Here is a 27,139-nt window from a genome sequence, read left to right on the forward strand (position 1 = left end):
ATCTAAGCAATACCTTTCTCAACAAAGTTGAACGGGTTTAAGAGAAAAAATATGGTGCCAGCACGACGAACACACAGTCTGCTTGACAAATAAAAATTGAGATTAATGGTGAAGCACCGATTTCAATTGCTACTGAATCGATGACTGCGTAGAATGTACAGTCTCGGCTTCTGCCCCGATCTCCTGGGAGCGGGCGTTTGCACTTCACTGATGTGAGAATAAATCGATTCAAACATAGGTTCTGTATGAATTTGCACGCATCTGCACAAATTTCTTACTAAGGAGAGTGATAAGGTGCCTCCTGCGGAAACCGACTTGGCGGCTTTAGTGAAGCGTGCCTTCATGCGCAATAAATGCACCACTGCCACGGTGGACGTAGGCAATCTCTCCTATATTTGTTGCAAATGGGAATGACCATCGCCTACGTACCGTCGAGGCTGTGCGTCTGGTCGGCTATCGGCCTGTGCTGCGCGTTCCGCTGGCAACGCCAGGCTTCGTCAGAACAGCTGCAAATTAAAAAAAAGTATTGGTATGTGATACTTACAGCTGTGACAACAAGTTGAAATTATCTTTTATTACAAGCAAGTACCGAGAAACCAAAGCTCTGTTTGGTAATCGAGCTGCTTCCAATGTTTTGGTCTCACTCAGAGCCCTGACAACGGGTCAACCGGATGCCTAGGTGATGGACACGATCCGCATCATCGAGGCACTATAAGTAGCCAATTGAAACTTTTTGGCCCCGTAATCTAGGCGTGTTCCAATTAGGCATTTCTAAATGTTTGAGGAAGTTCTTGTCATTATACCCCACGTTGTTTGCGACAGAATTTTAGGGGTATTCATTTTTTTGGCATTTCTGTTCAAAGTACTTATGCACTGAGTCACTAACTGTGATAGAGAGCAGAGAACTCTTGATGCGTCGGTGGTATTCACAGTAGATTTTCTCTTCTCTTACTCTTGCCCCCCCCCCCCTTTTACCTTTCGCAAGTACAGGGTAGCCAAACAGGCTCATTGTTGGGTAACTTCAATGCCTGTCATTTACCATATCTCTTTCTCAGGCGTTGAATAAAGGTTAACTTCGCGCCTAAAATGCTGCCTAAAATTTAGTGCTCTCTATTCACATGTAAGTGTTGCTCATGGACCTCAATATGGGAGACCGGAACGACACCCCTATTTCTTGAAAGAAGGAAGGAGGGGGTTCTCAAGAAATGTGGCTTAAATCAATTCTGTGCTCACGTTGACGCTTTGGTCAAGCAAATTTCAACTTGTCTTTCCTAGAATGCAAGGCCACACGAGTTAAATCGAATCGGCAAGTCATCAACATAAATGGAATAAGGCATACGTTGTGGAATAAATGAACGTGCTAAATTCATTTTTCACAACAATGATACAAATAAGTCGCCTACACCCTGGTAACCCAGTATTCTCGATGAATGACCTGGACGGAATATTGCCAGCACTAATATTCTACGTTAGCTTCGATAAATAACTTTCTACTACATTAAGCATGTTGCCTCGAAATGCCCGTTTCCGAGATGTCGCAAACTTCCGCAGGGCCAGGTGGGGTGTAAAGCGTTTTTGACATCAAGAAACAATGACAGAAAGAACTGTCTTTAAGCAAAAGCTTTACTGATGTAACACATAATCCGCATGAGGTGGTCAGTTGTGGATCGGCTGTCTTTAAAGCGTCGTTCATAAACGTCAAGTAGTTTGTTTCGTTCAAGAAAGTAAAAGCCCACGATTAATCCTCTTTTTTAATAGATTAAACGAGCAGTTTCATGACGCCATAGGCCACTAACTTGCCATAGAAGATGTGTCCTATCCCTGTTTCAAGATGGAGACATAAATAACCTTATTCAGTGCTAAGTAAATTTATATTTTGCCCACATGGTGTTCAAAACTGGCGATAGAGCAACTTGCGTATCAGCCTGAATGTGTCTTATTATTGCGTACATAGTCTGACCATTTCCCGGAGCAGACTTCTCACGAGGTATTTAGAACGTTCCACTCTAGGTAGGGCATGAGTGTATATAATGTTATGTTGATGTCTTTCGAGGAGAATGCTTTACCTCAAGCAGAAAAATTTCGGCTCATTATCATTAAAGAGGCATCCAAAGGAGAAAAAATTACAGCGAGAATCACACCAAAGGGGGCTATGTGCATTTTCTTCTCAATATACTATGTGGAATTCGGGAAGTTCATCTATAAGGCTCGGAAACTGTTTCGCGAATTTGGTGGTTAGGAAGTAAGCAAATGGAAGTGACTTTTACCAGCCTGTCGAGCAGCAGTTTTTGGACAGCAACAGTTTCAAAGGTCATTCGGAGTTGTAATTGATGGGTGGGAATTTATTTGCTAATATAGCCACACAACCCGACGAAGTGAGACCATCGTCGCGGCCTCTCTGAAAAATGACATTGCCTAGGAAAGTGTGTGTGTAGATATTACGTGTATTTCCTGAACAGACAGAGCTTTTAAGGATTGATAAATTGTGGGGTCTTACGCGCCATAGACACGATTTAATTATGAGGCGCGCCGTAGTAGGGAACTCGGGAATAATTTGGCCTACCAGGGGCTCCTTAACGTGCACCTAAATCTGAGCACACGGGTGTTTTCTCATTTCGCCCTATCAAAATGCAGCCGCCGGGTTAAGAACTTAATCCCGCGATCTCGTGCTTAGCAGCAGAACACCATAGCCACTAAGCAAACGCAGCGGTTCGCAGCACTTATGCACTAAGTTCCTAAATAAGTTGTTTGACATCATCTAAATTGTGTAGAAGTCTCTTTACACTCCTTTGCAATGTTAGTGTGTTCATATTGCAGAATACATTTGTGCTGCCTGTCTAATATAAGACTGCTAACTTAGCTTACAGATTCCTTTTGGTTCTATATGACGCAGGGTTACTGTGGGTTATACGGTTCGAAGTGAAACGGTGGTGCCGTTCGACCAGGAATCGTGTTCAGCGCCCTTCTTGAAAGCGGTGGTTTGGCAACGCCTCGCCTGGAGTGACAGTATCTTTAAATGCCACAAACCTAGAATTTGATGAGGTTTTGTTGGATGGTGGTGCAACGCTGGCTGTACCCGCCGAAGGGGCTTGTTGTCCAACATTAGGCACATCCTTCGTGGGCAAGGCTGCTGCGGCACTGTCCCTTTATGCACCGCATCAGCATACCCTATGGTATGGAGAAAAGAGCCGTCTTCTTGCGTCCTTGACGCGTATTCACGCGTCTTTGAAATGTCTTCACGCTTCTTTGAAACCTCTTCACGCGTCTTTGAAACCTCTTCACACGTCTTAGAAGTACACATTTTCTTTTGCTCTTACAGTTGTGATCTATTTTTCTATATTCTATGTGGCATAAACTCGGGAGTGATAAGCCCGGTCACCATCGCAGTTCGCCCTCTGGCTGGGTTGTTTTATGTCAAGAAATGTTTTGAAATGGTGGCTCACCTCACGGTGTCTTTCGTAGTAGACGATAGTTTCTCGATGCCAGCTTGGCTCGTTCTGGGCCAGGCGTGATCGGCACTAGCGGTGGACACAACAGGTGCGTAGTTGGTGCTTCCGCTGTCAGTGGCATCTGCACCGTCCGAGAAAACAGCAGAGGTGGTTACCCGTCGCTTTGCAGAGGTCATTCAAAGAGCATGAAAAATAAATGGTGGCATGCAAAACGTTTTAGTTGGGCTTTAGGCATAAGGAAGGCTGGCTGCTGTGTTCGAGTGTGCAGTGCGCTTTTTCTATCCGGAATTCTGGAATTCGGAGCTCAGTGCACGAAAAAAATGCACATTGACGTAAAAGACAATCACATTGAAATTAATGGAATGTTAATTTTTATAAAAATAAATGCGCTGGAAACAATACAGCAGATTAGAACACGATCATTTTCAATGCGAAAGACGACAGGTCATATTCTTTCAGTGCGCTACAAAGGTCAAACCTACTTTTTCCAAATGCAAGCAAGAGGTAGTGTTCGATGCTTCATTAAGGTTGCAAAGAAACGTATGTTAATTTCAATAAGCAGGCTTTGGCACACGCCACAACTTCTTTTTACCAAGAAGGATTGGTTATTGCAGGTTATTGAAGTTATTGCAAAGCTGCTTAGTTAGCAACGCACAAAAGGAAACTTCAGCTCGGAGGCTTCTGTCTAAGTGCGTGGGAGCAGGGATATTGTTTTTCTCGGTCACGCTTGCACCAGATTTGATGCAGGCCATCGAATGTGAAAAACAAATGATGAAATCTTGTAACTGCCATAAACTAACCTATTATTGAGACGGTGAGTGTCTATATAAAAAGTATTGAATGCGCTAAAATTTGTAAAAAAAGAATATGAAGCTTGCAACTGTGTAATTGAGCAATAAAAACGATATGATAATTCTGGAATGTAAATTGACTAATACCCGTAAATTGAGAAAAATGATGCGCAGTGGTCTGAACTTTCCCACAATGAGCTAGGACTTTTGGAAAATGCCTGGAAACCTTTGTAATTTCTGTAAATTGTAAATTCATAGATTAATCTCGGCCGCTTTACCTATTCTATATCTAGCGGTTCACAGGACTGCTATGTTTGTTTTAGGATGCGAGTTACTAAATTTCGTAGGTTGTGTTTCAAATTTCGCGGAACTTGCCAATTTCCAGGAATTCTGCCATACCATCAGGCCCTAAATGTGCAATTCCCTTGCTGCAGTCACTAGAACATTCTAATGGAACGAACATCGTTCATGTCAGTCTAAGAGCTGTTACTAAAAGCATTTCGGCAATTTACATGTTGGGCATGAAAATTTCAAATGCTCCCCGAGCCGAAGCTTCCTATTAAAAAGAAAATGGTTTCGAAAGCATGGGTGCTGCAGTGAAAGGATGGCTGCCGAATGGTGTCATGAACTCGGGTGTTGGCACTTTGATTACTATTGTACCCCGATATCCACTACCTCATATAGGTGAACGGGTTGTGTGCAAAAGTGCAGCTGCAGGTTCTGCATACCGCCTATTCATTGTTAGCAGTAGACAACCTGATCGGGTCGTGGACTAAGAAAAGGAGACAGAACAAGTGTAAAAACTCCATAGCCAGGAAAACTATGTCGTGATAAGATAAACGCCAGCTTCAACCAATAGTGAACAATTCTTCAAGAGCCTGGGCATCCTCTGCATATATTTACCTACGTCTGTAGCGGAAGTTCCTAGGAATGCATCTACAGTTAGCAATGCATGTTTAGCAACTAATTACAAACAAATATGGCTCTTATCCACTGCACGCCTTCGAGACCTATCACAATGATTAAAATAGGCCACACAAAGCGCATATGTGAGGGTCGTGTTGCGGGCATAGGATAAGATGAGAATGACTTGCAGAATTACAAGTTGACAGGGCAGTATTGTTGGATAAAGTAACCGCTGCAATCTCGCCACACTCCGGTAAACACAACGACCGCGTGTTTTCCAGAATACTCATAAGGTGTGGCTGGTTTTTCGTAAGGTAGACAGAGAGCTGTCCTAATGTTCCTCTCACAAGGTTTGGCTGTTGTAAATACACAAGCACGGCTCGTAAATTAAAAGGTGTCTACCACGTGTGAAACGTATAAGCGGCTGCTCGGAAGGAAACAGTTGCAAACAGTTGGCCACGTGCCCTTCATCTGGAAGAGGTCGCGGAAGAGGTCACGGAAGAGGTCACGGAAGAGGTCGCTGAGCAAGAGGTCGTGGGATCGAGTCCCGGCGACGGCAGTCCCATTCCGATGGGGGCGAAATGCGAAAACACCTGTGTACTTAGATTTAGGTTCACGTTAAAGAACCCCAGGTGGTCAAAATTTCCGGAGTCCTCCACTACGGCGTGCTTCATAATCACAAAGTGGCCTTGCCACGTAAAACGCCATAATTTTTGTTTCATCTGGAAGGAGCGCCGGTTTGAGAGAGCTGGTCAAAATCCCGCTAACAAATGTATATGTGTAATGCTAACTGCTTAGAACAACACCGACTACTGCACGAGAATTAGGTTGATCATCCAACGACGGAATACCAGCAAACAGATGTGTCGTACGAAAAAAAAAAACCTATCGGAATATATAATAGAGCAGGGGCTCGTCACGTTAACATGACGTAGGCCCTTTGCGGAGAAGGCAAAGAAGCAACACCGCTTGAGGACAACATTCGAGGCAGAGAGGGAGATTGTCTGGAAGCAGTAACACTAGCCAGCTGACGGCACAGTAGCACGACAGCTCGATGTCATCTATCCTCTCCCATAACGAATGGACTTAAATAATTGTATTACCGATACACTCCCTTGACGGCGCATTGGCAATTTACTGCCTTTAATTTAAATTTGCAATTGCGCCCGGTAAGAGGCCCTTCAACGACAGGATCCTCAAGCAAGCATTTAACGTGAAGAATAAAACATGCGGTTGGCTTGCTACGCATTGGTAAGTTCGTTACTCTGGCCCCATTCCAACACGACATCCAAGACATATCGAGAAATGTTCATTGCCTTTACGAATGAATTCATCGTGTTGAAAATGAATTGATTCGAAACTTGAGGCACGTAGAATACGCGTAGTGTTGACTTTGTTAGCACTCAACTCATCTGCATGAATTTCACACTACGACTGCACATCAGCAACTGACATAGTAAGGCGTCCGTATGACCTATAAATGCACCGCCATCAGGATCGATTGAAACGATGCCTCCTCTGTTAGATGTTAAGCATCTTCGCGAGTGGTGTCGATGGTTAAAGGCCATGCCATACGTACCATTGACGTCAGTGGCATTGGTCTGGCGCTTCAATGCCTTCAACGCGTCATTGATGTACTCGTCAATATACCTGTAATGAGACATACATATTGGCTTTGGCCGGTGCTCCTAGTTACGGCAGAATATACCTGGACATTGTTTTTGCAAAGCAGAATTTGGAACAAGGGAAGTGCTTCTTTGTTAATGAAGGTAAAACCTGTAATGTATCATTTTATGAGAAGCATAACTTCCTGGATGGCATAGGTGAACGGCGCACTCTTAAATTGCGTAATTTCTTAAATCATGACATGAAGCGTGAAATATAGGAAAACAACGAACGATGCTAGAACCAAGACAGGCAGATGCTAAGTTGCAAGATTACGATATAATTATGTAGTGCCATCCCCTCCAAGGTGACCATTTTAGACTACCTGCGTTTAGCTCTACGACGTCATGCGAGTCAACTGGAAAGCGCTAGTCATACCTATTGTGACAGGAAGGCCACACCATGAGTAGCATGCGGAAATGGTGGGTGAGAGCTTAAAATTATGCTTTGGGTAACGCAAGGTTATGTTAGGTTTGGCTGCATTATATTAGCTCTCGTACAAGGGCCGTGCCAGTCGGCCGAATCAGTCACCCAGCCGCGTCCGCAACAGCTGTGCCAGCGTGCGACCACGCATCTTAAGATTTGCAGTCGGCAACTGTTCTCGCCATTTCACGATAACTTTCGCACGCTCTGCCAACGCGGCCGTTCGCAGTCGTGCCAAAATGACATGGCCGTCGCGGCGTCCCGGTAGTGCTTTCCGATTTGCCTTAACCTTTCCTACAAATGAACACTGCGTTCACTTCAAAGACATATGGCGTTTTTCTTCAGGCACATCTTTTATATTTCCTGAAAAACAAGTAACAACGAAAAGTTCAGTAGTGTTCTCATTTACTCACACATATCTTGCGTGTTTAGCAAATGGCACTATTTGTGGGATGTTTCGTTGGGCTCCCGGAGTACGCTCACTCGACCGCCAACGGAAGTGTGACGTACTGTTTCATTTATTTATATCATTGTGTTTCACGTTTCAAAAGCTTGATTTTGCAATGACGAACTCTTGGATGGATCACGGAATTTATTTCACCCCCTGGGTTTCGGTAATGCGCACGTAAATACAAGTTACGGAGCTTTCTTACGTTTCACAATGTCTGGTGAAATGCCACTGCGCCTGGAATATTACCCGTGATGTCGAGCTAAGCAGCTTAACATCCAAGCCAGTGGGCTACTGCTACAAGTGTGCGTTGATCAAACGCAAGCTAACTCACACACACACACACACACACAATATATATATATATATATATATATATATATATTCTGTCCTTATTGTGTTCCGGGTGAATGTTCTTTGGTATGGGAGGTATTACCAATCTTTCCTTCGTCTATCTCGGGATGTCCATCTTGACATCGTGCTGAAAGTGGTAACCTATGTCTAATCTCTCTAGGATGTGTCTGCCTGCTCTAGTCTTAGAGCGGCGTTCATATTGTGCCCTACATTGCGCTTCAAGGAGCTCGTCTATCGTGTTGTGTAGGCCTAATTGCAGCAACTTGTCCGTGCTGGTGCTGATCGGTAGTCCTATGGCTGGTTTGTATGTTTGTTTGTAGTTTGTAGTTTGCCACGTATACTATTCTACTTATTACGAAGGCCTGTATTAACCTCATCGTGTTTTCGTCTTTCATCCTGCTATGTTTATTTGTTATCCTTCTGATTAGCCTCATGATTTGCGCTACAGTTCCCTCCAGTCTTCTGAGGGTTTCTCCGTTGTTGCCCTTGGCTTCAATGATGAGCCCCAACACCTCGATCCTATGGACCTTGGGTATGGGTTTCCCTTCGGCCGTTTTTAACTGTATCTCCTCTCTATGGGTGAGATCGTCCCTGTAGTTGCCTGGTTTGCGACCTCTGCGAGTCAGCCAAGTTATGTTTTTTTGCACAGCAAACCATTACGAAAAGTAAACAGTATTGTTCCTGCTGACTGACATGCGGCTGCCCGTAGCGGTTTCAAGGTAAGGTCGCAAAGTTGCTCGCTCTCGAAGGTACCCAGGTCTGGAAAGTCGAAGAGATGGAAACTAGGTAGTCATCGAAGTCATTATGCTCAGCTTTAGCGTGTGGCAAAGGGAGACGGGATAGGCAATCATCATCTGTGTAACAGCGTCCGCCTTTCTAGTTAGCGGAAAAGCTGCACTCTTGAAGGTGCAAAGCCCAATGGGCCAACCAGCCTGCCGGGTCACGCAGCCGGGTGAATGAGTGAATGATGGTCAGTCACTATCATGAAGCGCGGCCACGTAGATACGGGCGGAACTTATGAAAGGCGAAGACGACTGCTAGACACTCGAGTTTAGTAACGGTGTAGTTTGTCTCCGCTATTGTAAGTGTTCGACTAGCGTAGACAATCAAATCCTCAAGGCCACCGCAGAGCTGAAAAATCACAGTGCCAACACCCACATCGCTGGCGTCAGTATGCAGCTCAGTTGACGCCTCCGGATCAAAATGCCGTAGAACCGGTCCAGAAGTCAACAACAATTCCAGCTGTTGAAACGCCGACTCGCACTTAGCAGTCCTCATTGCAAGTATTTGTGAAGGAGTGAGTGAGAAGGAGTGACGTGAGCGGAGAGGGTAGCTCTGCGAAATCCTTGATCAAGCGCCGGAAATATGAGCAAAAGCCCAAAAGCTTCGCAGATCTGTCGCCATGTGTGGCTGTTGGAAGTCGCGAACCACTGCTATCTTTTCGTGGTCTGGTGGTATGCCGTCTTTGTCGACCAGAAAGCCTAATACGAGGGGGCTTCACGCTCACCGAGATGACATTTCTTCGAGTTTAAAATAAGGCCAGCTTGCTGGATACAGTCAAGAACACCGACAGGCGCTGATTGTGCTCGTGAAATGTCCGGCCGTAGGTAATGACGTCGCCTAAATAGCACATGCAAATTTCCCATTTGAGTCCGTGGAGTACGTTATCCATAAATTGCTCGAATGTCGCTGAAGCGTTGCATAGGCCAAAGGGAATAACGTTGAACTCAAAGGGGCCGTCAGTTGTGACGAAGGCGGTCTTCTTCTCTGAGGGATGCATGGGAATTTGCCAATATCCTGACCGTAAATCAACAAGAGAAATACGACGCGGACTAGAGGCAGTCAATGGCGTCGTCTATTCGTGGCAGGGGGCACACGTCATTCTTTGTTACGGTGTTTAGACGATGAAAGTCCACACAGAATCTCAACGAGTTTTTTTTTACTAGGGTCCCAGGAGCAGCCCAAGGTCTATATAATTCCTGGATCACTCCTTTCTGTAACATTTCTTTGACCTGCTCGGCGACGATTTTTCTCTCTGAAGGTGAAACGCGGTAGGGCTTGTGACGAATTGGCGTCGCTTGCCCTGTATGGAAATTGTGTTACATACGAGACGCCGGAGGTGTATGGGACGCTCGTTGTCCTTGAGCAAAATCAAACAATGTGGCGTAGCGAGAGAGCACTCCTTCAAGCAGACACTGCTCACTAGAAGACAGCATTGTCTTCCTCACAACTGTCAGCGTCGAATGTTCCGACGCTGACAATGGCTTGCTCGTCAATACTTCCCAGTTTAAGTCCTAGCGGCAATCTTATCGATTGGGTTGAAACATTCACTGTCCACAAACGAATACAACCATCAGTGGTGACAACGAGGGTGCGAGGGACTATCACATTTTTCTTGAGCGCATTGTCATAATCGGGTTCGGATAAACGACAAAAACAACCTGTCCGAGAGCCAGAAATATGGACAGGTTCAAACATTCCTGCCTGCGGGGCCAAACACACATCTTGCGACACGGTGAGAACGTCGGCGGCATCACTGGTGTTATCAGTCATAGAAGTTTGCACGTCACGGCGAAGAGAAATCGCCCCGCTTCCACAATCCAAAGTTTCCCCCCACTCACACAAGATATTAATTCCTAAAATAATGCATTGCGCTGTACGTGCAAGCACAGTAAAGTCACTTCTAAATGTCTGGTCCCCTATCGTAACTGAAACAGAACAAACCCCAAGTGGGCGTAACAAAATATATGGGGGTTTCTTCAAAGTTCAGCACGCAGGACCCGACATAACATACGCAGGAAGTAGACGACGAACTTTTAGGAAGACTTATTTAATGAACGTTTTCGGCTGGTGGACCAGCCTTCCTCAGAGTACAGTAAGGTACTCTGATGTAAAGTACTCTGTATAGTACAGAGTACAGAGAGTACAGTAAAGTACTCTGACGAAAACTGGTCCACCAGCCAAATGTTCAGTAATAAACCTTCCTAAAAGGTCGTCGTCCCTTTCCTGCGTCTATATATTCATATGGATAGATACTTTGATCGAAAAACAGGAGGCACTTCTCTTTATCATGGTCATAAACAGCCGCAGCCACACTGAATCGAAGTCGTCCTCGAAAACGCCCAATTCGATGTGCAAACAAATGTATAACTGTTAAAGTCTGTATTCCAGGTTGTTCATGCGGCTGACAATATCCAACGAAACTTTCACAAGCGGGAATACTCACGCAGGGATATCGTCGCAAGTGGCTGAGGCTCCCTCGCCGCCTTCACGGCTAGTACCCGGGGTTGCTTCTTCGATGAAGGCAAACGCGGGAGGCGTTTGCCCACCGCTTCTTTGTTCAGTCATGGCTGGTGACGACGCTCCGGGGCACTAGCGTCTTTCTGAGACCGAACTTTGCTGAATGATCGCGCATGCGCAGTCTGTGCCAAGGATGAGAGAGCCAGTAAAACGGCGGCCACTTGGGCAACTCGAATGTAATCGTAAAACCCATCTGGAAAAAAAAGACGATAGAGTGCGCCACTATGTTGACGCTAAAGTATTAATATTTGAACACTAAACAAGGCGCCCCGGCGCCCTGTGCTGAATTGACACCAAATCATCAAAACAAACTTAAGCAAAGCCCACGCCAAGCCAAAAACCGTAGACACGAACATGTGTTTATTATTATTTGTTTCTTTCAAGAGTAGTGCTAATTCTTCTCGGGAGATATTGGCAGTCGTGACCAAATTAGTGAACAGACAGAATGAACAATAGGTGACCCAACGTTTATACGATGGCGAATAAGAAAGTCTTTTTCTCTATATAATTAGGCCAAATTACACCTGTAGATGTGAAGACAACATATGTGAAGTCAACATTGGCTTTATCCCTGGCTGTGTAGCTATTCAAGCGGCGATTGACGTTAGACATTGAAGGCACGTATAAGTGATGCCAGTGCTCTCTATTAGCACAGTATCACTCCTGCTCGCTTCAGTGTGTTTTGGGGGTTGCATAGAGCCTCCACGTAATGCTACAGGACAGTTTCTTGCGACAATGCCTCATCCCAAAAGTCTTTTCCACCCAACCATGTTCGCGGAACATATGCGTAAGCGCCCCGAGGCCACTTCCACTCATACGGCTCAGATAGCTCAGACCCTTCTTGCTGCCCTGGAAGGAAAATTATTTGCCGAACGTAAACGATAGGTGCTCCGAACCGACAAGCGATGTTACTCGAATATAATAACATATTTCATCTACAACAACCAACGTGTAGTTCCTGCTGCACATGCGACCAGCTGGCACCACGTTACAGTGGTCACCGTTTTCGCTCCAAAAAGTAATAGGGGTTGTGGGTGCCAGAATTTCCTTCTTCTAGTATGACAGGCCCTGTCGTCAATTTGCCTCGTTATCCACGAGGCACTGCTGCGTGAATGCAAAGGTCCTGCGCAAGGAATGGACGTTTCTCATGTGTTTTCATCACCTCATTATTTTACTAGACAATCCTAATCCCTCCATATGACCAGAGGAACATTCCTGAACGGAATTGCAAAATCTTGATGTTTGAACCGTGCAGACAGGACCACATTTCTCAACGATATCTTGCGGTACAAGTTTAATGCTCGACATCCTCAGCTGCCGTAGGAAAGAAAATTTCAAAATACGTGCGTACCTATCGCGTACAAGAGAAGGAATTTCTTGCGGCAAGCAGAGTTGATAGGACATTGAAGTTGACTACACGCGGGAATTCTGTACGTCACCCTCATGAATTGAATCTACGCGCGTTGTTCTATGAGGTTGTTTTGCGGTAAGAACCAAACGATTGCATCAGTAAATGCCTTCCTCGGTGTTACAGCCTTCGGAGTTCCCTCAGACGACGAGCTCGCTCGGGTCGTTGATTCACGTTGACTGATCGTAAAAAAAGCTAAAACAACGAAATGCACCTGCAGTAAACGTTATCCTTCCAGAAAACTTCGTTGTTACTGGCTCAATGACGCCTTGCACCTGCTTGTCAAATGATGGGCCTTCCCAGGAAGAGCTTACCTTTCAGACAAAGCATGCGTTCTTTGAAGTATGTAAAAGCAAGCTAAGTTTCCCTTTTTTCAACTTTGTGCGCCTCAAATAGGGGCGCTTTTAGATTCATGTTTTGCCGATGCATTTACGGTGTTGAAAATCGAAGCATAATTCATTCGCACAGCTGTAACTTAAAGCTTGAAAGTATCTTGCGCCGCGCACGTGCGCACCCGGTGATGCCCATAAAAGTTATCTTCGCTAAACATTTGTTTTTTCGGTGGTAGCAAATCTTCAATGGAAGCAGTCTACAGTGATGTGCCAGCTTATGGTTAAAAACAGGCTAAGGAAAAAGAAATTACGCCCATCCAGTGCACATGTTGGCATTGTGTAAGGACAGGTGTGTGCAGGATGAAGTGTAAGAATGCAATGACAGTGTAAAGTTGACATCTTTTTTTCTCGGTTCATCCTTGCGCTTGTGGCGTAATGGAAACTGCACAACGTACGCGTGCGAGGTAACTTGAAGCACGTCCCTATTGGGTCACATTGCAGGAGCCACAATTAACAACAAATTCCGGAATGGTTCACCTAAATATCTTCAGTTCAAAAACAAAAAGACCACAATTGCATGGGCTCACCCTGAACTGTCTTTCGATGTGGTTTAGGCTTCATGAATGCCTACTTGGCCTGTGCTTCGACCTATATTACTGCTCCTGGACATGTGAGACGTGTTTGTCATGTTTCTGTGTTTATTCGTGTCACGCGCTACGAATCAAGAACATGCGCCAAACCGTGGACACCGAAGCCAGGTTGATATCCTTGGGAGTGATGACGCCATAGTCGTAAATTATGTTTCACACTCAGCACTAGTGAAGTGAGGTGATACATGAAATGATGAAATAAGTAATCAAGCTCTGACATGCTGCTCGGCGAATGCCCGAAGGGTTACATCTGGCTAGTGAGGCCGACCGACGATGCCGGCAAGACTCAAGGCCCGGCCACCAGCTGAGGAAGCGAGGCACCGGTGGGGCTAGCACCCCGGCCACCTGTCTCCATTGACCAAATCAGGACTTCGAATAAAGATTTCTCTCTCTCTATCACCATGATTCAATTCCAGGGTGCACGAATGATTGCCTAAAAGCCTTAGTTGATTATTGCACAAGTAGGCCAGTTGAAAACGCTGCATAATTAGTGTGCTGGAGACAAGAGAAGTGTTCTTCGAAGATTAGAGAAGCTGTAATAGATCTTAAGGAAAAGTTAAAAATTGTGAAATTTAAGGCGTAGAGTTACACTCATGATCGAAGTGTTTACCAAGATTATATGCATGATCTTCTAGGCTCCTGCCTCAGTCATTCATCAGGGTCTACGGATGAGTTTCCTGTCATTGGGAACTTGTTAGCCCATACCAGATTTGCATCTATTCTGTGGATGACCTTATGCTAGAGAGAAGCTGCCTCAGCTTGTTCTCTAGGTTGTCCTTGCGTCGTTCTATCCTTTGACTTACCTTCTTCAATTCGATAAAATTTTACGTGTTTGGGTACCGACCAAGTGTGCCCAATGCTTTGATTTGCTTTTCTCGCGTATCTTCTCAGACCTCATTTCCTCATTCTTGCATGTGTTTTATGGCATCAGTAATAGAAGTGCTAAAGTATGCTATTGCATCGTCTATGCTGTTTGCTTATCTAATAACGAATCAGACAGGATTTTTTTTTAAGTACGACCAGTTATCCGAAGCTAGCTTCAACATAGGAATATGCCGAGGACAGGCGTGTTGCAGCATTAAAATTGACGCTAGTCTGATGTGTTCATGGCCTAAAAAGATATGAAATTCCTTTCCAAGTAGGGAAGAAGCCCAGACGGGTCAAGTGCCTAATCAGCAGAACAATAATAATGAAGTGATACATTAAATAGATGCCCTCCTCTTTATTAATCATTCACCGTAGGTTACGAGAACTTGTTTCGTGAGCTTACCTTTGGCATCGCAGAGAGAGTCTCGCTACAAATAGTTGAGCATTCACCACCAGCATTCACTCACCGGCCATAAAAAATATTGCCAATAATACGCATTTGTCTTGAAGGTAATTAGAAGGAATTATAACCAATCTATCATTAAGAATTACTTGTAGTGACACTGATTCGAGGGGCTTTTAAGTTGTGGAATATAAGTGACAGACTTGTCTGCACAATTATTGCCGTAACAGCCAATGAGGCAAAGCCATAGTCGTGGTATCTTCAGATGCCTATCACCGGAAGTTTGATTGTTCAGAGTTTAAATGCCTCTCCTGGACTCATATATACCTTAGGCTTGTATTCAAACAACAGTTTAGTATGATCATCAAAGGGTTAATTAGCCCTCACGCATTGGAATACATTATCCGCAACGTTATAGTAGTACTGAAAGAAAGGAAAGAGTTCCACGCGTCACAGTAGAATTCAAGTTTGTGTTCCCTACCTTTTTTCTTCACCAATTTTTTTTTTTGGGGGGGGGGCGATCAAGTGAATGATGCCGGGTATTCGGCACCAAGGGCTCGAAAGTTGTGTGCCCGCTGAGTGCCCGCGCTTGCACGCTCTTCGCGCGTGTCTCTGGATTCACCTGGAGATGGGAGGTGATGTAGCCCGACGGTCCCGGAGTCGCCCAGCTCTCTTATAAATCGGGCGAAGATGATTTAACCAGTGCCACAGATCACACTGCCATGCAGAGGCCGGGCAAGTGACGTTGGCCTTTGGGACACCCCTCGCTTTGCTGGACCTCCCCCCCAGATGACGCCAGCAATTAAGGCTACTTCAGCTGCATCGAAGAGAACATCTTAAGTAGTTCACGGGAGACTGTTATAGGGGCGTTTCGGAGTTCGTCGGAGCTTATTGTGTTTGAATTTTTCAACTCGGCGGGAGCACCAGGCGACGATGTTGCTGAGTGCGCTATTCCAACGTCTTTTCCATACCAGTGACTTCCGTTAGGAATATTGGAATGGTTTTGGCTGGTTCACGTATCCATCCTGTGTAAACCATTTGTTTAAAACCGCAGCGCGGAAGAACGCTTTCCTCTCGGACATTTGTGGGTCGAAGTGCCTGAATTTCTGCCCCGAGGGTCACGGTGTTCTCGTTCGGCATCCCTATTCAACTTCGGCTGGCTCCTTGGGCATGACGCTCGTGAATGTATGGAGAAATGCACTGTGAAACTGCAGCTCATCATAGATTCAATTGTTAAACATAGTGGTTTTCCAAAGGTTTCCGGCCAGCTTTCCAGATCTCCAAATGGTGATCCGCTAATTATCGGTGGCTTCCTTGGATTTGCAGCACACGTCACTGCGGGTGACACGGGCACACTCACAGTGGAATTTGTTGGGGTCATGATCGTCCTGGTCTTCTCGGGCAGAGGTCCGTACTAAAGCGGCAGGCGTAGTCTGCGGCTAGCTCGATCCTCCATGGCGATGTTGACAATGTTAACGCGACAGCGTTAAGGAGCTCGTGTCGCAGAAAAGCTGGTGTCGTTGGTTTCTCTGTCGGCGGCGTTGGCCATGAGCGAAAAATCCCGGAAGGCAATTCATAAATAACTTCCGAAATGGGTTGGGTGGGAATCGAACCAGGGTCTCCATAATGTGAGAAGGAGACGCTAACACTCAGCGACGAGTTCGATGGCTCAAAGCGGGACAAAAGCGCCTCTAGTGAATGCTGCGTTGCCTTATAAACGTTCCGTAGAAAGTCATACGGCGGTTCATATCGGTTATTATGAGCATGTAAATTACAGAAGTCGGAGTTAAACGACTAGCGAAGTACGTTACCGCTACAATTCTTCTGCGCTTGGCGCACACGCAAAGCCATCTTGCGGCAAACTCAGAAGACCCCCTCCTGGCAATGTACGTCGCTGCCCCGACAGCTGCGCACCACTCGCCCGCTTCTCCCCTTCGTCTTGTTTGAGCGCATTTGGGCCGTGCGGGGACAGGTGCGAGGATGCCCCAATACCCTTGCGTTTATTAATGGGCAGCGCGAACGGGGTGCGATAAAGTTATCGCGTTCCACTGTCGAAGGTGAAGCTTAAGCGTCCTCCAATATTTTTCATGACTGGCAGGGTTTGATCAGTCACCACAAAGGTCCTCTACGAGATGTCGCGTTGTAGATACGACAGATAACACAGTAACAAGAACCATCACTCACGAACCATTCTTTATTGGGTGAACCGGAACCCACAAAACAAGTTACATTCGGGTAGAAAAATAGTGCCGGGCACATGAATCGATCGTCGAACAAGAGATTTACGATTAACAAGCGTAGGCTGTTCACGCATTCTTCGTAGAAGATTCCAGCGGCATCGCTGGTGCTCGGGTGCCTTCCGGAATGCACAACTGTATTTGCGTTGCGCGTGAAATTTGGTGATAAAAATTGAACAATACCAAATATAAGACCGAACTTTGGAGCATCTTCTGATGCATGCAGGGGCGTCATGCAATGAGAAGGGCATCCGGTGAAACGTGCCTACAGCAAGAAGACATACGAACTGCGCGTGTCAATATTATAACTAAAAGCTATCTTGCGCGCAGCGACACGTTTGTCACATCAGGCTAAAAATTCTAAAAATTCTAGTGCAGTGCAAGGGAGAAGAGACGCCTTCAGAATGAATGAGGAACGGCACATTAAAAGTGACAGAAGTTCCACGTTAATACAACAACAGCTAAAATATTCGTTTTGGTAGAACATATATTGTGAAGCTATATATGATTTCAGTCTAATTCAGTTCCAGTTTTCTCATCGGCATGATAAAGAAGAAAAATCTTCGCTGGGAATACAAGAGCCAAAAAGCGAACCAAAGCATTACGTGCATTGAACAATCGGTAAGGGACAGAAATGTCCCCATGTTCATGTCTACATATTGTCGTAAAAGCTGTCTCTGGAAGGCAGCAAGGCTTAGGGACCTCAATTATTGGCAGATATTTTTTTAGTTGACAAGAAAACTGTGCCTTCTTTTTAAATGTTTCCTAATGAGAGGTGTTCTCTTCTATTGACACTGCAGAATAATTAAGACGATAATAAGGTAAAGCTTGTTTACTAGTACACTGTCAGACCATTTGCGCAGAACTAAACCAGGTGTCAAGGATTCTGTGCGAACGTTTCAACCTTCTAGTGACTGGCACGAACTTGCTGCTCGAACTTGCTGCTCATTGAGGTTTGTCTAGAGATAAGTTCGCTAAAGCTACTTCGGCGAACAACATAGTTGTGCAAAGAATATGCTCTAGCCAGGACCTGCAATATACTTCGATATTCAAACATCCCAAATTCTGCTGGAGACGACGTTTCCTTTCGTAATTTCGGAAAGTCAAGTGGCATCATTTACGTCTTACATTTCACTCAGCAGTCTTACACGTCAAAAGAAGCCCGCCTCTCCACACAATGCGTCCGGTTAGTTTATCACCCCGGCGAGAGAATGTCAGCGCTTATTTTTTCCTGCATGGGTGCATGGTCACGTTCATATACAAAACCGATGGGCGATTTACTGCACTTGCGCACTAGTCACACTGTTAAGACTGCCCAGCGTATGCGTCACGGGATGTGCAATTCGTTAAAATGCATGTCTAGACGAATCTCCACACAATTAGCGGCCAGTATTCTGGCAGAGATGTGCGTCGATGTTTTCTCGCTTTGTGGACCGAAATCCACACTGCTTTCACTTCTACGGTGTTCCGTCCTCGTGAAATCCTTTGCGGTGTCTTTGGAGATGCGATTTGTGCTTAAAGGAGCGAGTACATATGTCGCAAACGAAAGGTCTGTCGTTACTGTGTGATTTGAGATGATGGTAAAGATCCGTTTTGTTTTTGAACGGTTTAGTGCATATTCGACAGTTATGGGGTTTCAAACCTGTGTGAATCCGTTCATGATCACGCAAATTCGACCTGTACGCGAATGATTTCTCACATATTCCACATTTGTATGGTCTTTCGCCGGTATGCGTGCGGTAATGTGCAGATAGATAGTCAGCCCTTCTAAAAAATTTACCACATGTTTGACATTTGTGTTTCGACTTCTTTGCAGACGATTGAACACTTGCTCTGACAGCGCAGAAGCCTTGCTCTTCCATTCCTCCGGTTCCAGTAGCATTCCTGCAAAGATACTGGTAAATTAGCTCAAAATGGCTCGCTCTTGTTGTGGGACGACAAAACACTATTTGACCAATGAAGTGTTTGACAAAAAAAAAATCGCGTATGAATGGTAAGGCGGCTCGCTCTTAGCGCTAAGTTGCTGCATTGATATTTAGCGCTCCATTTGGGCTCTAGTTTGGCAGAAATTGAACGGTGGTGCTTTCGGTGGCCTGTGATGCTAAACTAGGAATGAATTTTCCTCGTTCGAGTGGCAAGCAGCACAGAATCCTTGCATCATCTAATACATCGCATTTCCTACACGAACCAGGTGCAGGAGATAAGAATCTCTCAGTGATGGTAAGTTTAAGAACTAGCCGGTCTGAGTATTGAAAATACAACTCCGTTTTCTACACGCTCACAAGGAGCATTCAAGCAAAAGTCCAGAAGCGTGCTTTTGGTAGTGAGACATTTGGCATTGAGAAAGACGTTTTGCGTCGGGTAAAATAGGTCTCTGTTTTATTGCGCAGCTCTTAGTGACCCATTGTTGCGGCGAGCGTCGGCGGCGTAACCGAGCGAACGGACACAAGAGCGAAAGATGAAATAGTGAATGCGGAGTGGCAGAAGAAGCGAGCCTTGAATGGTCGAGAGGCCGAGACCAATGATAGCTGCCCCTTCAGTGAGATGAGCGCGGAAGATTGGTTTTATGCAGACTCGCGCTACCGCTCGTTTCGTAGTACCATCGGATCTCAGCCAGAGCGCTCATTTTGTGCCATGATCAGCTCGTGTGGGCTCTCGCTTTGGCTTGATGAATTGTATGCTTCGATTGCATTGGTGTGCAATTGTTTGCCAATCTCAGTTTATGCGCGTATTTTATGGAAGCCACACAGCACCAGCTATTACACTAGATCCTTCGATCAGTCATTTACAAAAGCCATCGCGCTTGACCTCTGCTATTTGTATCTCTCAAAATATTTGCCTGAATATATCCCGTATTAAAAACACGTACACAGTTGCTCTAAAATGTCACTTTATGGGCTATCCTAATGGTCGGTGAATTTTTCAGGAAAGATTGTCGCTAGGAAGAGTAGAAAGGTTCAGCAGCATGTTACACTCTACTAACACCTGAAGAGGAAATCCTCCTGCTATAAATGGTAATGCCTAAAGTTGTACGATCTGACGGGTCAGACATAGTGAGCTGCCGTACGAAGTAAACTTTTGGCACTGTAGGTTGACCTCCTCAACGTCACATGCGGGAACATAATGCATTCCTAAAGGTGATTTCGTTCTTGTTTTCATTGGCTCTCTTTTTTTCCGTCGCTCGTTGGTTCGTTTCTTTCCTTGGTTCATATTCAGCCATTACTTGCTTGCTTGCTTATGGGGTGTGAGCCATTCCTGATGATATTTCGCTCTCACTAGAGGCGCTTTTTCTGCGGGTAGATGCCGTTGAAACTTGCCTATTGAGGCTCTCGATTTAAGAAACGGAATGGCGCAGAGGCAAACTATTCGCGTCATTTCTGACATGTGTAGGTGGAATGACTCCCCGTTGTACGTCATACGCCTTAACTAAAGTCCTACACATCGAATACGAAGAAAAACTGCCGGGTTCAAGTTTTCCTGCAGGGTTTGTACGAAGTCATTTGTTATTTGAGTCGCATTCGAACTGCACGCCGTTAGTGCCGTAGGCATCATGAGAACGACACACACATAATCATTTCCCCCCATACGTAGCAGGCACAAAAACATCAAATACTTCAGTGATTTAATTTATAATGGATGAAATGTGCTACCGAAGAAGTATTTTCTTTTTTTCTCAATAAGGTAATGAACGCTGCAAAGCGTTGAGTTAAGGCAATGCTGGTGCTACAGCGTTTCTACCGTTTAGTGAAGAAAAATGCAACGGGCAGTCGAACAGAGACGGCGCATACAGTGTGTCTTTTGTACAACCTGCTGCTCGCTTGAAATGTCTGCGCCAAGCAGTACATGGACATTGGTCGCCATTCTTGCGGTAATATGGTTTTTACTTGTATACATGTATTTATTCTTGTTACGGTTGTTCACATGGCTCAGGCAATGCTATAGTTTGGTTCGAGTCGTGTGGTGTTACCTTGTACGTCGTTTCTAATCACTACAGTTTGGCCGGCATCCAGACCAGATTATTTAGTTTAGAATGACAACTTTCAAATAACGAAATTTCGTTCGATAGAGCCACTTAGACTGCGCCAAATTATCCATCAAAACTTTTATTCAGGCTTGCAAGTGGGAAAAATGATCAACTAGTTAAGCTTAAAAATAATTGAAGCTTAGAATTTACAAAGTTGATAATGATGATCATGGTTGAATTTTATTGGCGCTAGGGCATCTAAGGCCAAAACGTGACAGGACATGTGGCTTGGTTTAGTAAAATTGTGAGTTTTTGAACAGGACCTAAAATAAAAGCTGTATAGACGCTTTCACATAAACTATGTCTACATATAGCTGCGCATCAATTTTAAAATATTTACTAAGATGAGTATAAGGCCTTACATTCATTGGTTATAGGCACAGATGATCAATTATTGGGGATTGTCCGTGTCCCTAGCTTTACAATTCTTCCGTACGCAAGAGGAGCGAGAGCTCAGGCTTACTTTTGTGCGTCAGACCATATCTCTCCTGTGAGGCACAATCTCATGTTTAGGATGATACGAGATGACGTCTAGAAAGTTAACTCGTGCAAGATAATTATAAGCGTTCTTTTGAAGTTAAAAAGTGCATCCTCTGATCAGATCATGCCGGGATGGGGGGGTATATTGTGTGAGTAAAGTTCCATAAACTGAGCCAATGGCTCTCGGTGAAGTGGAGTACATTGACTCAGGACATGTAAGACGGTTAAGTTCTCACCGCAGCGTGTGCACGTCGTTGGGTCAGTTGCAGTCTAGAGGCATTTGTATGTGCCACAAATGTGTCCTTTTCTGTGTCGTGCCAGCCAGACTTGGGTGAGTCGATCAAGCTTCAGCGGGAAGCATTTGGTTAACTGCGGTTTTAAAAGGTGCAGCCCATTTTCGACTACCCTGTCCCAATCAGCTTGCCAATGATTACGGAGGGCCTTTCGTACCGCAGGTTTCATGCCTGCACCAGGTATACAGCTTACATCAATTGTATCCCGATGAAACGCTTGTCCAGCATTTTTGTCCGACATTTCATTGCCTGCGATCACAGTGGCCTGGCACCAAGCCACTCTGGGATTCAACTTGAATTAGTTGAAGGAGCTTGTTTAATAAGGTGTTTCGGCTTGCTTTGCCAAAGGACGGGGGGGTGGTGACAACGCTTAAAGAATGTGTGTATATTATAGACTTTTGTATCTTGTGGTGTACTATATACTCAACAATGATCAGAATACCGTATGCTTCCACTGTAAAGATGCTGCTATGGTTGCGCAAAGTTCTAAAGTTTGAGAAGTTTGGGCCATGGGTGGCACATGATACCGAATTTGCACACTTTGAAGCATCAGTGAAAAATGCAATAGATCTGTACTTGTCTTCAAGGGCCATGAAATGTTGCTGAATAAGGATACTTGGACAACTCTTTTTGTTAAGCTCTGTAAAGGACAAGTCACAGGTGACTAGACATTGCTCCCAAGGTGGGAGGAATTCACCATAGTCACTTTCCTGCAGATCTGTGAAAACTATTGCAAGTTTTTCAGCAACAGACATTACTGCTAATGGGAACGGCGGGGCGTGATACGGCCGGTTGAAGTACTGCTGGTTTTAGTACTGATCATATATGAGTGCATTGCATGGATGTTGTTTTAACGACATCGTTCTTATTGCATAGGTGACTCCGAGATATGTGCGCTGATAATCCAGTGGCCACTGATCCGACTCTGCATAGACGCTTTGGACAGGGCTCGTATGAAGGTACCACGTGCTAGGCGGATACCTAAGTAATAGATAGGATCGAGTAGCTTAAGTGCTGCCTTTGAAGCTGACTGGTAAACAATATATCCAAAGTCTTTGCACGACAGCACACGGCTTTCAAAGAAAGATAGGAGACAATACCTATCTGTTCGCCACGACTGGTGAAATAAATTGTTTAAAAGGTTCATAGTTTTAAGACATTTAAGCTTCAACTATTTTATATGTTGCATGAAGGTTAGCTTACTATCAAAATTTACGCCTATATATATTTGTTCCTTTCTAATTAGTAGGCTTCTTCAATTCATCGTTATGCATGGGTCAGGAAATACCCGTCTTCGTCTGCAAAACAGCACACAGGTACTCTTCTCTGCACTGAACCTAAACCCATTTTCCTCTGCCCATTCCACGAGCCGATTAACACTTACCTGTATCTGGCATTCACACATGGACAGATTGCAGGATTTAAAGCTGACTTGGATGTCGTCCACATAGGCAGAATAAGACACCATGAATGGTATAGCAGAGGGGAGAGAGTTCATTTTAATTAAGAAAAGTGTGTAACTTAGCTCTCCTCCCTGTGGTACGCAGTTTCCTTGAACAAAAGTGCGCGATAGTACGTTGCCAATTCAGATTTCAGATGGGTAATTTTGCAATATGTTCAGCATATAAACACAAATTCCATAGGACGACAGGTGTTGCAGAACACCATATTGCCAGGCAGTACGATATGCCTTCTCAAGCTCAAAGAATACAGATAGACAGTTTTGGCTGTGTACAAATGTGTCACGTATATATGACTCATGGAGATCAAGATTATCAGTTGTCGAGCTTGCTCCTCGGAAACCAGATTGGTGAGGGACCAAGATACTATTATATTCCAAAAAGAACACAAGGCGACGGGTAATAATTTTTTCAAATACTTTAAGCGAACAGCTAGGGAGTGCAGTTGGTTTGTAATTGTTAACTAAGGAAGGGTCTTTGTCGTCTTTCAGTATTGGCAGGACTATTGCCTCCTTCGAAGATGACGGTACATGACCAGCTGCAAAAATCTCATTGTAAAGACATAAGATGCAGTTTACGGTCTCACCAGGCAGATTGTTGATAATTTGGACAACTCTTTTTGTTAAGCTCAGTAAAGGACAAGTCACAGGGTGACTAGACATTGTTCCCAAGGTGGGAGGAATGTCACGTTTAGAGAAACATTTAAAAAATTGATTCCGTATTATGCGCACACGTTTCATTTGTACCATGTCACTTGACTGTCATTCTGTGGACAGCATATCACTTGACATGCACTTGCAGTTCTTTGCAGCAATTGGATGAGCCATGCGCGTTTCTGTTCGTCCAGAGTGTTTTTGTTGTTCTTCGTTTGCTTGATGTTGTTCGGCGTATTTCGATTCAACTTTTTTCTTTTTTTCATTGTTTGATTTGTTGTTAGCTATGTTTCTTGCTCCTGTTTTCGACATTTTTCTCTTACCCCCTCACGCAATACTCCAGTTGGAGCCTGTGAGGTATGTGTATAAATAAATAAATAAATAAATAAATAAATAAATAAATAAATAAATAAATAAATAAATAAATAAATAAATAAATAAATAAATAAATAAATAAATAAATAAATATTTCATGTTATTACGTCAGAGCGTGGAGCTGAGCTGCCACAAGAGCCTAGGGCAAGCTTGAGTTCATGGAATGTTAGTTGTTTGTTGTATCCTTCTGATGACAACTTGTTTAGACGCAAATGAATATTTTCATATATTTTTTTGGTGTAAGAACTTCTCGCTATAATTTTCGGAGTTTGATACCCTCTGAAAGTGCTCACCAAGAGTGCTTGCTTTATCTTCTATTGTATCGCCAGAGCCAGCAATGAGAGGAAAAGGATTTGCACGCTGTCCGTTTAGTTATCCCTGATATACACTTTGCTAACATCCGTGTATGAGTTTATGTAACATACGTAGCGTGTCTAGCTTTCGCTTTTGGATATTCGGAGGATACGGCGGCCATTCGCTTTGCACCGCTTAATTTCTATTAGATTTTCTGTTGTTGGGTAGTTGAAAATCTACTGCATGCTTTTTCCTGGCGTTTCTTTGGTGTTTCAGTCTTTCTTCCACCACTGTTTTAGATTGACTTAATCTGTGCAGGACTGAGGTATGCAGTTTTTAGCAGAACAGAGGATATATTCAGTGATTTACTTGGTGAGTTCCTCTACACCTAGGTGGTCCACAACTTCAAGGGACAATTTACATAGGTTTCTAAATTTCAACCGGTCGGCACTATGAAGTTCACACTTTTTGGGGTAAGCTGGTCCATCGTGCCACTTTGTTGTTTCTAGGAGTGTTGGGACGGGATCGCTCCCATATGAATTACTAATTCTCCATCCCTGGTATGGAAGAAGTGATGCTCAGATCTTGACTCACCGCAGAATGCGCTGTGACCATTGAAGTCTCCGATTACTATATAGGGTTCGGGAAGCTGGTCAATCAACTTTTCAAATTCTGCTTTGTGAAACCGTTCATCAGGCGATATATATATATATATATATATGGAGCAAATAGTTATAAGTTGGTTGAACAATATAGCCCGAACAGCCACTGCTTCAATTGAGCTCTGGCGTTATACATGCTGGCATGCTTCTGACTTCTCGGCTATCATTGCCACACCACCTGAAGAAGAATTGCCAATATTTCTATCTTTACGGAAAATTATGCACTGTCTTAAAAAGTTCTTGTGTGTAGACTTTAAATTTGTTTCTTGAACAAAGAACAGTCGTGGCTGATATTACTCTACTAGACCTTTGGCATCATCTAGATTCTTAAATAGGCCCCTGGCATTCCAATTAATTATTTGTGTAGTCATGTCGGGGAAGATTTTTGTTGTGTGTGTTCAAGAGCACGTGTTAAAGATGGATAGATATGAATACTAAGACGGTAACCGTTTAAGTTAGCGGTCCCTTTCTTTGAGCAGTTACAGGTATTTTATATCTTCTAGCGCGCTTGTGAAAGCGCTGATCTTTGGCCATCGATGACGCCAAGGATTTTTGATCGAGCTGCACAACCTGCTCGGAGGCACTGGAGGATCGTGAACTAGGCACTGAGACTTGCGTCCCAGGCCGTGGAGTTTGGTTAAGCCTTGGAACCTGCGGAATTGAAGTCTGCAGGCCCACCTTCGATGATGATTGAGCAGCACTTGCTGCTGCCACCAAGGAGGGCAGCCGGAGTAACTACCGGACCACTATCAGTGACCGCGGTAGACTCCCGAGGCGTTCGTGACGCTCCCCCCGTCGCGCCACCTCGGAATAGCTCGTTTGATCTAAGTATGAAAGACGTTTCCTTGCTTCGTGAAATGTTATATTTTCTTTGACTCATAGCGGAATGATTTCTTTTTTTTTCTTCTATTTAGGGCATGTCCTGGAGTAGCCTGGATGGGTTGCATCACAGTTCTCGCAATGTGGAGATAAGTCGCGAGTGCCTGATGGATGACCGTTCGAGCTGCATTTCGCACAAGTCTGCCTTCCTTGGCATGTCTGGGATCCGTGCCCATACCTCTGGCACTTATAGCACCGTGGAGGATTTGGGATGTACGGCCTAACACGTACTTTGATATAGCCTGCATCCAATGTACTAGGCACCACACTAGTACCAAAGGTTAGTACACTGTCCTTTGTTGGAAGTTGTTCATTCTTCCTGCGGATTAGGATTCCTTCTACCTTGATCACATTTTGCTCCTGGAAACCTTCAAGCAGTTCTTCGTTACTACGGTCCAAGAAGTCGTCCTCAGAGATTACTCCACGGCTCGTGTTCATGGTTCGCTGTGCTGGCACAGTGACGGCTACATCGCCAATGCATTCCAAATTATTAATTTTATAATGTTACATTTTATCCTTCAATTCAAGGAGGATGTCTCCATTGGACATATTTGTGGCTTTGTAGCCAGGTCCTATAGTGCTTGCGGGGCATTTCGCCACCAAGAAGGGGGATAATTTAAACACGCACTTGTTGCCTGCACTGTGGATTGCTTGTTACTAAGGGAACTGTTATTTATCGTTCTTCAAAAGGAATTGAAACGTTGCATCGTTGCGCGCTCTTTTTAGAGCGCAACCAAAGGAAAGTGGTTGAGTTCGGCAGCAGGAAAGTGGTTGTGTTCAGCAACA

At 44.6% G+C, this 27,139-nt stretch overlaps 1 protein-coding gene across 4 annotated transcripts in view; it reads right to left on the minus strand.

Moving 5' to 3' along the window:
* The window catches only part of LOC135921393 (zinc finger protein 256-like), a 112,878-nt gene that overhangs the window by 43,139 nt on the left and 42,600 nt on the right, over positions 1-27,139 (minus strand). For all 4 annotated transcript variants that reach the window (XM_070526026.1, XM_070526027.1, XM_070526028.1 and 1 more), the window contains 4 exons: positions 11,263-11,529; positions 6,726-6,796; positions 3,444-3,570; positions 430-506 (listed from right to left, as the gene is read on the minus strand). In XM_070526026.1, coding sequence (XP_070382127.1) covers positions 430-506; positions 3,444-3,570; positions 6,726-6,796; positions 11,263-11,384 — 397 coding nt within the window. In that variant the 5' untranslated portion in view covers positions 11,385-11,529. The remainder of the gene's footprint in view (positions 1-429; positions 507-3,443; positions 3,571-6,725; positions 6,797-11,262; positions 11,530-27,139) is intronic.

Source organism: Dermacentor albipictus, chromosome 9 (genome assembly GCF_038994185.2).
Source record: "Dermacentor albipictus isolate Rhodes 1998 colony chromosome 9, USDA_Dalb.pri_finalv2, whole genome shotgun sequence".
NCBI lineage: Eukaryota > Metazoa > Arthropoda > Arachnida > Ixodida > Ixodidae > Dermacentor > Dermacentor albipictus.